This window comes from Elephantulus edwardii, unplaced genomic scaffold (genome assembly GCF_000299155.1).
Source record: "Elephantulus edwardii isolate Elephantulus edwardi_28Jun2011 unplaced genomic scaffold, EleEdw1.0 scaffold00073, whole genome shotgun sequence".
In the NCBI taxonomy this organism is placed as follows: domain Eukaryota; kingdom Metazoa; phylum Chordata; class Mammalia; order Macroscelidea; family Macroscelididae; genus Elephantulus; species Elephantulus edwardii.
Genome location: NW_006399823.1, coordinates 766,809 through 780,648, shown reverse-complemented (window position 1 = coordinate 780,648; position 13,840 = coordinate 766,809). Strand labels below are relative to the sequence as shown.

The 13,840-nt window shown below is 43.2% G+C and overlaps 1 protein-coding gene across 2 annotated transcripts in view; it reads left to right on the top strand.

Moving 5' to 3' along the window:
• The window catches only part of SRGAP3 (SLIT-ROBO Rho GTPase activating protein 3), a 448,964-nt gene that overhangs the window by 414,971 nt on the left and 20,153 nt on the right, over nucleotides 1-13,840 (top strand). For both annotated transcript variants that reach the window (XM_006888900.1, XM_006888901.1), the window contains exons 16-18: nucleotides 3,490-3,595; nucleotides 3,800-4,027; nucleotides 7,163-7,242. In XM_006888900.1, coding sequence (XP_006888962.1) covers nucleotides 3,490-3,595; nucleotides 3,800-4,027; nucleotides 7,163-7,242 — 414 coding nt within the window. The remainder of the gene's footprint in view (nucleotides 1-3,489; nucleotides 3,596-3,799; nucleotides 4,028-7,162; nucleotides 7,243-13,840) is intronic.

Below are 13,840 nucleotides of genomic sequence, written 5' to 3'. Positions count from 1 at the left end.
GGGGGTCCCTGGTGGAATGATGAGTTCCTTTATTGAAGTCATGCTGTTGCTCAGCACTGTGCTAGGTTTAGAGAAGGGACATTATGAAAGGAGGATGACCTTGGCCCGCCCACAACTTGAAATCTACTTGTGATTGGTGGTTTAACCCATCAGTCACTCCATAGGAGAAACAGGAGGCAATCTGCTACTATAAGGTTAGAAACCCTGTGGGCAGTTCTATCCAGTCCTACAGTGTCTGTGAGTCAAAACCTATTGATGAGAATGGACTTGGGTTTATAATGAAAGAGTAAAGGGGATGTTACAGCACTAGTTACAGAGGGGGCTCAGAGAAGAAAGATGGGAGGGGGGACTTAGTTTCATAAATAAGAACAAGAAAACAGGATGAGCAGAGACTTTCATGAGACATGAATGAGCACAAGGAATCCTGAAGGAGGTTGAGGGTGTGGACCAGCAGGATCAGAAGGAACAAAGATGAAAAGATTGTGATGCCTTGCAAGGGTTATGTAGCTTTTCCCCTTGGATAATGGGAGCGATCGTAGGTTTGGAGATCAGGCTGGTGACATGATACACAAGAGAAATGGTGAAAATAAGTTGACCACGGTCTCTTCTGACGTCAGCAGCTGTGAGTGTCTTGTTAGTACGTGCCTGTGGATCAAGGCAAGAGCCCCCATCGGGAGGGTAGGAGTCGAAGCCCCTTAACTGTAAGATGCCAAACCTCAAGGCAACCTTTTGAAGATACTTTTTTAAAAACTAGGTAAAATAATCTTTCTTTTTTAGAATGCTTGAAATTGTTCCTCCTCTACTTTCACTAAGGATGTTACTTAAAATGTTCTGGGGGATATGTGCAACAAGAAAGGTGTTCACCACATAGTGGATTTTCTATAACAAATAAAGTGAATTACGTTCTAAAAAGAAGAAAGAAAGAAAGGTGTTCCAGAGCAGCTCTGGTGGCCTAGTGGCAAGAAGCTGCGCGCAATCCCAGAGTTGCGCGGTTCAAATCCACCAGATGCTCTACTGGAGAATGAGGGGCAATCTCCTCCTGGGCCAGTCAGATCCAACTCGATGGTACACAACAAAAAACAAAATAAAACAAAAAGTGTTCCAGGAGGTGGTAGCCATAGGAGGCAGGAGACTTGTGTCAAGGACCCTTCCTGAGTCCTCTGCCCTCTGCCCAACCTCCTGCTCAGCTTTCTGAAGCCAGCTCATGCTCTAAGTCACATTTCAGACCTTCTCTGAGCCCTGTTTAGCTCCTGTAGATTCCAGAGCCCTCAGAAGTCCTATTTGTAAACAAGGCCAGAGCAGGCACGGATGTCCACCTGCCACAAAACATTGCAGACTTTGAATCGCACTGTGGCCTAGAAAGTCCCTTCTCAGCTTCCTCCCAAGCCTCCACATCACATTGAATCCCTTATCTGCCAATCTCCCTTTTAAACAAAGAGTCAGTCCTCTGCCTTGGAAATTTTGTAGGCAGAAATGTCTAGCTGTAATGTAGTAACATGGTTTTACTTTGATTGTGTCTATTTTTATGTTCGCTATGTGTTGTTCTGACTTACTCGAAATTAGAGAGATATTTTTATATTACCTTCTAATTATATTGAGTCCTCTTGATTTCTCATTTACATAGCGATATGAGAGAAAGTATTTAAGAAAAACAATATCATTACATAATATAATGGAAACTGAGTAAAGACTGTAGTGAGGGGTGATGGAATTTAAGTGTGTGCGTAGCTGGTGGCCTAGTGATAAGCACTGCAATTACAGAGTCATACGGCTCAAACTCAATAGCTGCTCCACAAAAGAAGGATGGTCAGTCTCCTCCCATGCGAATTACTGCCTCTGAAAACCCACTGAGGGGCCCAACAACATAGAGGGATTAACTCTGTCCCTACAAGGAAGGGCAAGTCTTAGCAGAACTGGGCCTTGGAGATAAGCTAGATTGTGCTGAACAGAGAAGAGGCATCATCACGGTGTCCAGGGACAGGAAAGTCCTCTGTAAGAAGTCAGTGTGTATAATGGGGCCTGGCACAGAGTTTCTCCAGAAGGCACTGCTGGCATTTAGGGTAGAGTCTTAGCTTGTGTGTCAGAACAATTCGTACCTGGCTCCTGCCAGTAGCACCCTCTAGTGAGTGTGACAACCCCCTAAACTGCCCCATATGTTTCTAAATGCCTCCCATTTGGGAAGCGCAGCTCTATATTGTCTTAACATTCTTCCAGAAAGAGCCATAATGGGAAGATGAGGCAAAGTTAACTGAGGTATTCTTGGGAAGTCCTTGGATACAGGGGAGAAACACACACACACACACACACACACACACAACCAAGTTGCTATTTAGAGGGAAGATACTGACAGAATGTAGAGGAGGACTAGGTGAGAGAATTATGTGCTGAGGAAAAGACACTGACAATTTGGAGAGTCAGCCCTACAACATGAGTATGACCGCTCGCTCTCATTAGCTCTGGTTTCCCCTCTCCACAGGGCAAAGCCTCAAAGACCCTTTCATCTCGTAACCAAGGCCACCCAAGTCCTAACTGTTAAAAATACACCTACTCTTCATTTTAACAATGACCTTGTTTCCTAACATTTCTCATTTGCAATAGGAAAAAAAAATCTATTTCGCCCATTACCAACGTACATTTGGCAGTAACAGAACTCTAGATACAAGACAAAAGGAGCCGTAGGGTTAATGCATCTCAGAGGTTTGACAGTTGATGTCAGTGTCTTCTCCATTATGTGATCCAATGTAATTATCCTTCATTTCTGCATAATACCAATTTTTGCATGACAACCCAGGCCTCAAGACCACCCATGTTAATAAGTGAGGAGTGGGTATATCGCTGTTTCTTTGGGATGGTCAGCTGTGAGTTCCTGAGTGTCTGCCAGACCCTTGACCAATCTAGAGCATGAATGGTGGTTATCTATTCAACATTTGTTTCCTAAGTGCCCATTACGTGCTGTCCTTGTGCCCTAGCTGCTTATTTATAAAAGGTTCATTAAATGTGGCCTTGTAGTATTCACAGGGCTCTTAGGTTATATGTGACAAAAACTCAACTTTGGCTGTATCCAGAAGAGGGGAAGTGTTGGTTCATGTTCCTAAAATGTTCAAGCCCACCCAGATCCTGGTCATCACACAGCATTGACTGAAATCTGTTCCTTGCCTTCTCTATTCCAGCTTCACTCTCAAGTAAGCTCTTCTTTCCTGATAGCCCTAGCTTCTCCAGACTTCCCTCTACCCGAGTTCAAGGATGCCCTTCTCCCTAGGTTTCTCCGTCTCCATGTCCCAAGAATGAGCTCTGATTGGTTCTGACTAGTCCACACCCCTTTCCAAAGCACTTCTTGTGGCTAGAGGAGTGTGATCGTCTGACTGAGCAGGTCTGGGTCATGTTGTCAGGCCTAGAGTCAGAGCTCTCCACCTGAGCTGATTGGAGGAGACAGGAACCAACACACCATTGAGGGTGAAAGGCACCCTGAAAAGCCACTTTATGTTACAGAACTGGAGACCCCAGTTGAGAGGGTGCACCAGATCCAGCAAATCCTCATCACCCTGCCCCGCGTGGTCATCGTGGTCATGAGATACCTCTTCGCCTTCCTCAACCAGTGAGTGTCTCTGCCCAGCCAAGGGGCCCTCTCTTTGACACTGCCCTGCCTCCTGGGAGGGGGTGTGATGAGGCTTAAGCAGGTATTACTATGTTGACAACAGAACATGGAACCTTCCTGACCTTGAGCAGAGGCCCTAAAGGAGACCTTTAGGGGGAAGATTGGCCTTTCCCAGGTGACTTGTGGGTCCCTCCTCTCTTCTAGCCTCTCCCAGTATAGCGACGAGAACATGATGGATCCCTACAACCTGGCCATCTGCTTCGGCCCCACTCTCATGCACATCCCTGATGGGCAGGACCCTGTGTCCTGCCAGGCACACGTCAATGAAGTCATCAAAACCATCATCATCCATCATGAAGCCATCTTCCCCAGTCCCCGGGAACTAGAGGGGCCTGTGTATGAAAAATGCATGGCTGGAGGGGAAGAATATTGGTAAGATTTCACTCCTCTTATTATTATTACTACCACCATTGTTGTTGCTCAACAGGAACAGTAAGAAGCCCTTCAATGTTCTTACTGATTTACAGTCTGTACTTCCACAAACATTTGTTTCATTTGAGCTTCACAACAGCTTTATGGGTATGTGCGTTATACAGGGGTATATGTCCAGACTTTCTTAGTTACAAAGGAGATATTTCAAACTGGCTTGAGCCAAATGGGAATGTGCTGGCTCATTTAACAGTCTAGGAATATGGCTTCGGATATAAGAGATCCAGAGGCTCAGATGTTGTCTTCAGAACTTGCTTCTGTAGTTTCTATCTATCCTTTTGCTTTGTTTTCTTCTGTGTGGGTTCCCAGAGATTTCAGACAACCTCTTTCCTAGTAGTTCCCAGAAGGCAACCTGCACTCCAAATTTAGAATTCATTCTCTCAGGATCCCCAGTGGTAAAATACCACCTCTTTTTCAAATGCCGGAGCATAAACCCGAGAACTCCGTCTCATTAGCAAGGGTTAGACTGATGCCAATTCCTGAACCAATCACACTGGTGAGGAATATAATGTACTGAGTGGCCAAGCTGAGTCACAAGGAGAAAAGGGCGTGACTAGTCCCTTCTTCAACTTCATGAATTTCATGAAAGCATGAGCCTTTACCATCTTGCTCTTTCATTTTGGAGTCCTCTTTTCCACACAGAGTAAATTCATATTTTTTTGAGTGTGACACATCAGGCCCACAATGCTTAGCTAAGCTCCTCTGTACGTGGCGCTACACTCAGTCATGCTGTTGTTGATTGCCATCAAGGTGAACACGACTCATAGCAACTTTGTGAGCAAAAGGCTTGCAGCATTTCTATAAATATCATTGTTTCTCAAAGTTTGTAGACTTTCAGTGATAGGAAGAACATTTTAGGACCCAGGTCTGCCTACTTCCCCTAGACTAAGATGTTATAATGTAGTGAAGCCAGAAAATTCCGAATACCAAGAGACCCGGACAAGTCAAAGGAGTTCTGCTACTTCTTTATGTGGCCCAGTCTATAGGGAGCTTCACTGCTAACCCAAAGACCTCTCCTCTCCGGTGGTTTGAATCCATAGGCAGTTCCACAAGAGAAAGATGGTCAGTCTCCTGTATGATTTACAGGCTGAGAAACCCAGTGGAGGGCCTGCTATGAGTCAGTTCTGATAGAACACAATGAGTGTATGAATCCAAGGCAATATGCCACTATAGATTTATGCATTACTTGTATTGCTTTCAAACAAGTGCCCACAGGGGAATTTGTCTCCCGAATTTTTAAAACACTCCTGGACTCCTAAAAAAAAATTACAAAGAACCCCACCCCAGCAACAACAAAAACATTCATGGACTCCTGAGTTGCTTTAACTCTGTGGATATATTTGGATAACCACTCCAAAGAAGGGCAATGTTCCAGTCCCTTTGTTACCCTCCCCACGGGAAGAACGGGCCATTGTGATGTCTGATCACAGCTCCATAATCTCCTTGGAGACACTAAGGAGCCAGTCAGTTCCTGTTCTGTAATAGAAACATTAAACAGCCAGCAAGCATCCCTATGTGTGAACAAAGAAGAGCTTTTCACAGGTTTTGCAACCATACCAGTTTCCTTGTTGCAATATATAATTAGTGTGCTGTAAAGGACACACAGATTTGTGCACATTTATCCAAGAACAAAATACAACAACCACACTTTTCTTAATCTCACTTGTTTCTCGTAAGAAAGGAAAATTATTAATTGCATGGTCATTTCAGAAGTGTTTTGAAAGCTGAAAAGCAGCATATGGCCTAGGGTTTTCTCATAATGGTGAATGATATTCATTCAGCCAATAAATGGTTATCACGCACCTGTCATGGGCTCTGCCCTGAGCTAGAGGCAGAGATAGATCCACTAATTAGATTAACCCCTGGCCTCAGGTAGCTCAGAAGTGGAGCCCTAGGCCAGTCTCAAAAGGTCAGGAAAGTCCTCCTGGAGATAGAAAGACTGAACTGAGGGTCAAAGATGAACTGTCCTTGTGAAAAGTGAACAAAGAATGTTCTAGGTCAATAGAAGAGACCATGAGTGACCCCAAGCATTCAAAAAACAGAAAACAGTATGGACAGGTGCAGTGAATGGAGAGAAAGAAGGCTACATCGATTAGAAGGTGCCAGGTTATGGAAGATACTTTACACTCTGGGCTATCCTGCAACTAATGCGGAATCTTTGATAATAAAGTCCATATTCCTTGACATGACATTTGAAATGTCATCTTCCTTTAAAAGCCTTCCCTGACGCTGACTCTCTGCCATCCTTGTCTCTGCTCGTTTGTTTCCTATATAACACATATTTCAACTGGCAACTGTTTTATTTATTGCCTGTTGGACTTTATTCCTGTCCCGTTTCTAGAACATAAGGACCGTGAAGGCAGAGACCTTGTCTGCCTGATGCATCACTACATTTTTCATATCTCGAACACTTCCTGGCTGAGGTTAGGGGTTCAAGCAGCACCTCAATAAAAAGACTATGAATGAGCAACATTTCAATAAAAAGACTATGAATGAAGTCAGACCAAGAAGCTTTTAATGTAGGGAGGAGGTAGCAGGAAGTGAAACAGTGCAGTCATGCTCATGACAAAATGCGATGGAGCTGGAGTCACTCAGGCAGCACACACATCAGCAGCCTGATCTATGCTCTCACCCCTGGGCGGACGTCTTGAAGCAGCAACTCAGGAACCTTGTGTCTCCTTAGCTTCCATTCCCCTTTCTAGATCTGTCATCCTAGGTCTCATCCCAGAGAGTTTGCAAGGATGCTAAGACACATCTTAGCCAAAGCCACCTTTCTGTCCACCATTTTTGACCTTTGTCCCTCGGGTGACAGGTACTGAGGGTTTTACTTTGGTCTTCACACCTTACAGAGCACCTAAGCACTGACAGCCTTGACCAAGAAGATACCTCCGCAGAGTGCAGGGCTATGGGGACCTAGAGGAAAAGTTCAGGGGCATCTCACAGAGGAGGGGCCCACAGAAACGTCTGATGTGATAGGGTAAAGACCCAGAGGTGAATGGACAGGTGCTCTTAGGAGGCTGAAAGTGTGTAAGGCGAGACAGCCCCATGGTGAGTTCCCTTCCATGTGTTTCCTTGCAGTGACAGCCCACACAGTGAGCCAGGGACCATCGATGAAGTTGACCATGACAATGGCACTGAGCCTCATACCAGCGATGAAGGTGAGTGGGGCGGGGTTTGGGACCAAGGAACTCCCAGCTACAAACAAACTAACAAACAGAATCTCCAGACTTACTGCTGTTGTTTGAGGTATACCCTAGTCAACCAAAACTCATAGCAACCCTCTGACTAGGAGATCTGAAACGTGCGCTATCCTATAGTCACTGTGTCAACCCATTGCCTTGATGGTCTTCTCTGTCACTGACTCTACCTTTCCCAGTTTGATATTTCTTTCCAAAGACTATCCCCTCTTGACAACATTATCAAAGTATGTGAGACTAAATATTACCAAACATTCCTCTAAGGAGAGCATGGTTACACTCCCTCCAAGACAGATTTGTTTTCTCCTTTCACAGTCCCTGGTATATTCAAAACTCTTTGTCAACACCGTAGTTCAAAGCCATTGACTGCTCTTTGGTCTTCCTTAATGGACTTTCAGATGTGTAAGAATCAACAGTTAGAATCATAAGAAGCAAATGCCTAAGAATGAACAGGCTTGGATCAGGAGCTCCTTAGTCTTTTAAACTCATACCCTTGCTCTTTGGAACCTTAATGAGGTCCTTGGCAGAAGCTTTTCCCAATGCAACACTTCTTTTGATTTCTTGACTGTCACTCCCATAGGTGTTGACTGTGGATCCAAATCCTTGACAACTTTAAACTTTTCTCTATCATAATGCTGCCTTATTGGTCCAGTGGTGAAAACTTTGGTTTTCTTAATGTTGGGATGCAATCCATATTTAGGGTTAAAAAACAAATGTTTTAACTCCTCTTCACTATCTGCAAGCAAGGTTGTATCATCTGCATAAGGCAGGTCACTGATGAGTCTTGCTCCAATCCTGGTGCCACATTCTTCTTCAGAAAGTCCAGTTCTACGAATTATTTGTTCAACATGCAGACTGAATAGATATGGGAAAAGGGCATGAGCCTGACACACAACTTCCCTAATTTTAAACCATGTTATGTTCCCTTATTCATTCAAACAACTGCTTCTTGGTCTATGTGCAAGTTTTACATCAGCATAATTAAGTGTTCTTAGATTCCTATTATTCTCAGTGTTAGCCATAATTTGCTATGATCCACAAAGCCCTGTGTTATTCTTTGCAATGATATCCCTTGGTCCATAGCATCTTCTGTATCCAACTTAAATTTCTGGAAGTTATCTGTGGATTTCCTATCCCAGACATTTCCAGTAATATTCAGCAAGATTTTATTTGCATGTAATATTAATGGAGGTTCCCCCCACCTATCATTCCCATATTCTATTGGATCACCCTTTTTTTTACCCTTTTTTTTTTTAAATGAAAACAAATATGGGTCTCTTCCAGTCGGTTTGCCAAGTAGCTGTCTTCTAAATATTTTGGTAGAGACTAGTAAGAACATTCAGAGCTTCATCTGTTTATAGAAACACCTCCATTTTTATTCCATTAACTTCTGGGGCCTTATTTTTTGTAAATGCCTTCAGTGCAGCTTAAGACGTCTTTCTTCTTTACCATTGGTTCTTAATCCTTTGCTACTTCCTGAAATAATTCAATGTCAACCAATATTTTTTGATACAGTGACTCTTAGTCCTTTTAAAAAAACCCAAAACAAACACACAACAAATAAACTAGTTACCATCATTTGATTCTAACTATGACAACCTCATAAAGATCAAATTAGATCTGTGCTCCATAGAATTTTCAAGAATGGATTTCCCCCCCCCCCGTTTTCATTTAGTTTTTAAATTGTCAGGCTTTCTTCTGACACATCTCTGGAGGGACTCAAATCTCCAATCTCACACTTAGCAACTAAGACTCTTAAGCACTTGTGTCATGTAGGAACTCTTGGGAATATCCCCTAGTTCCTCATGTTGGTTGTTTACCCACCCAGCCACAGTGTAGATTTATATAAGTCTTCTAACTCTCCAAATCAGCTCATCCACACCCTTCAGAAGAGATGAGGATTGAGGAAACCCTCAGAAGCTGGCTAACCAGGCCAGACTAATAGGTGAGTTTTCACATTCTAGTGAGATTCTAGATGCCAGTGAGAGAATCTCCAACCCAAATTTACTTATCTGGAGAAGGAAATCAACTCACATATATAAAAAGGCCCACAAGAAGCATGAATGACATCAGGCACAGCTGTATCCAGGGGCTCAGATGGTTTGCAAGATTTTGCTTCTGACCTATTTTCTTCTATGTTAGTAAAAGATTCTTGTGCTTTGATTTTGTGATATCTTTTGTGACTTTAGCAGGTCCAGGCTTTTGCCAGCCTTTTAACCAAAAGGCTTGGTAGAAAAGATCTTTTTTTTTTCCCCTGACAATGGCCTCAGATTGAATCTCACTGGACTGAATTTGGTTAGAAAACCAGGCATGATCCATTCATTTTGGCCTCAGAGGAAGCTATTGGATCAGGTTTGAGTCATAGATGATGAGAAGCAAATCCAGCTGTAATGTTCAGAACCCTGAGAGGCAGAGGTCATCTTGAACCAAGACTGTGGAGTGTCCAATGAAGCCTTAGCTAAAAGATTTGAAAGCTTCCAATTTGTGCTTGCTCAGAGTGATTTGATTTCTCCCTTGTCTTCCTGTCTCCTTGTTTCCCTCCCTCTACTACCTCCAATTCTCCTCTCTCTCCTTCTGTCATTTTCCCCACCCTCCGCCCCTTCTCTGCCTTTCTCCATCTGTTGCTTTCTATTTATTTCTTGATCTGTGTTTGTTTCTCTCTCCCTCACTCATGATTCTTCTCCTCTGTCTCCTCAGTCCACGTGTCTCCCTGTCCTTCCTGCTCTTGATCTGACTCTGTTCAAACTAAGACTAGTCAGGACTGCTGATGGTGGACAGAGCTGGCCCTTCCTCTCACCTTCCTGGAATGATCATCTTGCCCAGGATGGTGGGCAGAAAGCCACCCTGGGAATCAGGACTGAGGATGCATGAGGGACAAGGAGAATGAAGCATTCGTTAGGTCAACCCAGTACCTGCATAGGACATTCACAGTTAATTTCATCCTCACACCAATAAAACTCCATCCCCAAATGCTGCCCTCATCTCCTCTAGCAACGGCTCACAATTGGCCCCAGAATGGGATGAGTCTCAGTATTTTATCTTCTTCCCCATGGGCATATCTTCTTTTATTCTTACCAAGGTTATTGGTTTCTGGGAATGACAAAGGCTTCTGAGAATCATCCTGAAATACTGTTGTTAAGACCTGGGAGAGGGACCTTCATGTTCTCTGAAGGCCTCAAAGCATTTTGCAGTTGGGAGAATTTGAATTAGATGCATTCTTTGGAGGAAAAGCAATTGCTTTTTCTATTTGCATTCATGCAAACTCCCATCAAAATGATCATAGAAATGTGGAACTGCAGGGTCAGATGAGGTTAACATTTGGCTTCAGAGAAAGAAGAGCTAGATTTGACAGCAAAGGGATAGCTTCATGGCCTTTGAACTGAGGCAAGCCTTGTAATCTCTGGCCTCATTATTTAAGTGACTCTGTAATAAGTGTGTAGTGTTAGTACTGTTCCGACTCATAGTGTAGAATAGCCCTCGGATTTCCCAGGCTGTCATCTTGATGGAAGCAGATCACGCAGCTCTCTCTATTGTAGCCGCGTGTAGGTTCAAACTGTCAGCCTTTCAGTTAGCAACCAAGTGCTTTACCTTTGTACCACCAGCGCTAACTGTATCAAGTGTATCTTCTCAAAACTGATTTGGAAACTGAGTTCCAGAAAATCTTACCAGCTAATTAGTGGAAGCATAAACCCTCTAGACCCTGTACCTATTTCCTTTGAGGCGTTCATCGATACCTTCTTTTCTTTTGAAAATGCGTGTAGGCATTGAGTCAAGCAGATTCAAATCAACAACAGGACCAAGATTGCAGGTCCTTGTAATAGATGGGTCAGCTGATGGATTGCCGGGCTGGTCAGCCAGCTTAGCTACTTGGGCGTCTGCTGCTTCTGTTGTAACCTGTACTAGCTGACACGTGTGTCCTGCTTTGAGTCTATTGGCAAATCATGGTTCCGTTCTAGGGAATATATGTATGCTTATTCATTCGTCTCCAAGATTTCAAAGGAAGCCATTGTTAGGCTGAGAAATGCTGACTGTCAAGATGAAATCACATTGCAAAGACCAAGAACAGCTTTGGTAATCAGATGCTAAATGAGGAATGACTTTGCCAGTTAAAAAAAAAATCAGTAACAGACGCATATTTATATTGGTATAAATTCTCTCATTGCCAGCAAATTGGAAACAACTCATAGCTTACCCTCCAGTGGGTTTTCAGAGGCTGTAAATAGCATGGAAGAAGACTGCTCATCTTTCTCCCACAGGGCAGCTGGATTCTAATCTAAGCAGAGCTCCCTTATATTAATATGTTGCTGTTGTTGTTTTTGTTATGTACTGTCGAGTTGTGATGTTGGAGAGTATGGACTGCCAAAAGAAAGAGCAGGTATGTTTTGGAAAAGGTGTAGCCAAAGTGCTCCTTAAAGACAAAAATGGTGAGGCTTCATCTCTCATACTTTGGGTGTGTTGCTAGGAGAGGCTACTCCTTGGAAAAGGGCATCATACTTGGAAAGGTCCGCAAAAGAGAGAAAGACTCTCAATGAGATGGGTTGACAAACTGACAGAAGCAATGGGTTTAAATATACCAGAGACGATGAGGATGGCACAGGAATAGGACAGAATTCAGGTCTATTGTTCATGGGGTTGCTATGAGTCATACTTGACTCAATGGCATCTAACAACCATAACAACAACAGTCAAGTCAGAACCAACTCATAGCTGACCCTCTGTTGAGTCTTCAGAGGCTATCATCTTTCTCCCATGGAGCAGCTGGTGGATTTGAACTGAGTACCTTTGGGTTGGCAGCACAACGCCTTACCACTAAGCCACTAGACAATTTTCAAGTTTAATTATACTTCTATTCTCTTCATGATACTCACTGGCCTTGCATCAAGTCTAACTGATAGCAGCCCTGTAGGAAGAAATAGCAGTGTTCTGTAATATTCCCAATGCTGCAGTCTTTACGGAACCAAACTGCTGCATCTTTCTACCTGAGTTTGACCTGCCAACCTTTCAGTTAATCTCTGCACCACCAGTGATCCTTCTAGCCCTGGTATTCTCTCAAAATTTCATACTACCGCTGACTTCTTCCCTCCACCCCCATCCACATCTAGAAAGCTGTTAGGCCAAGGGTTATTAACCTTACCTGCTGGGAAATGCAGAGTTGGGAAACAGGCTTCAATCAGAGCTCATGAACTTGGAACTGAGCCTCCAGTGTGGTTTCTGAGGTTGTGATTACACAGGAGGAGATCTCCCATCTTTCTCCCTCAGAGCCACTAGAGGATTTGCACCACCAGAGAAGCGTGGCCTCTGGGTTAACAGCACAATTCTCTATGGAGAGCATCCTTGAACCTCTTTCAGACAACTCAGAACAGAAATTGTTATAAAGTTAAAGAAAGGAACACCTGAGGCTGCCTATAATAGTCAAATTCCAGGCTACTTATTTAGAGAGAGATAATGGGTAAAGAGTTGTGCTGCCAACTCAAAGGAGGGTGGTTCAAATCCTACTAGCTACTCTGAGGGAGAAAGATGAGCAATCTCTACTTTGTTATTTACATCCTCTTAAAACCCGTTAGAGGGTCAGCTATGACTCAGTTCCTACTCTTCAGTGATGAGGGAGTTTTTATGTATAGCATGTTCCTAGGCTTTGTTATAACTAGTGAGTGGCCTTGATTTGAACTTTCTTAAGGGAAAGTTACTTAACTAGAAAGGAAAAGTAATTTTATTCAGAACATCATGAAAAGAGGAAAAGCAAGTGAAAAGACAGGAAAGTTTATGAGGAGAGCCACCTTAGCAGTATCCAATTAAGATTTCCCTTTTTATTTGCTGCTTTTGTATTTTTTATTATTAATTTCAGTAAAAATTTACAGACTTTGGATTTCCATTCATTCATTGTTGCACTTTTCTCCCCTCCCGACCCTCCCCCCAGTACACTACCCTCTTCGAAAAGTAAAAGAAAAATTCTTTCTTTGTTTTACAAACCCTCCCCCAGGTCCACTCCACCATGTAGCCTTCACTCTAGACACCTGTCATGGCAAAAATACCTAATCACATATCCTTTTTAAACAGTTTTCTCCTTCATCTGTTTCAATGCAGTACTCATTATTTAACCCATCTTTCTCAGTCTCCCTCCAACCCCAATGTCAATCCTGTTTTACAACAGTGGCACCATGCAGTATTTGTCCTTTTGTGACTGAGATACTTCATTCAGCATAATTCCTCCAGGGTCACCCATTTTGAATAATATTGCATGAGATCCTTGTTTTTCAATGTAGCTTAGTATTCCATTGTGTGGATATACCACAGCTTCTCTATCCATTTGTTTGTTGATGGGCACCTGGGTTGTTTCCAACTCCTTATTGTGAACAGAGCCACGATAAACATGGCTGTGCATATATCTGCTTGGATGTCAGTTATGGTCTCTTTGGGGTATATTCCCAATAGTGGAATTGCTGGATCAAATGGTATCACTATTTGCAACTTTTTGAGAAAGCGCCATACCACCTTCCACAGTGGTTGCACCATTTTACACTCCCACCAACAGTGAATAACGGTTCCAGTTTCTCCACAA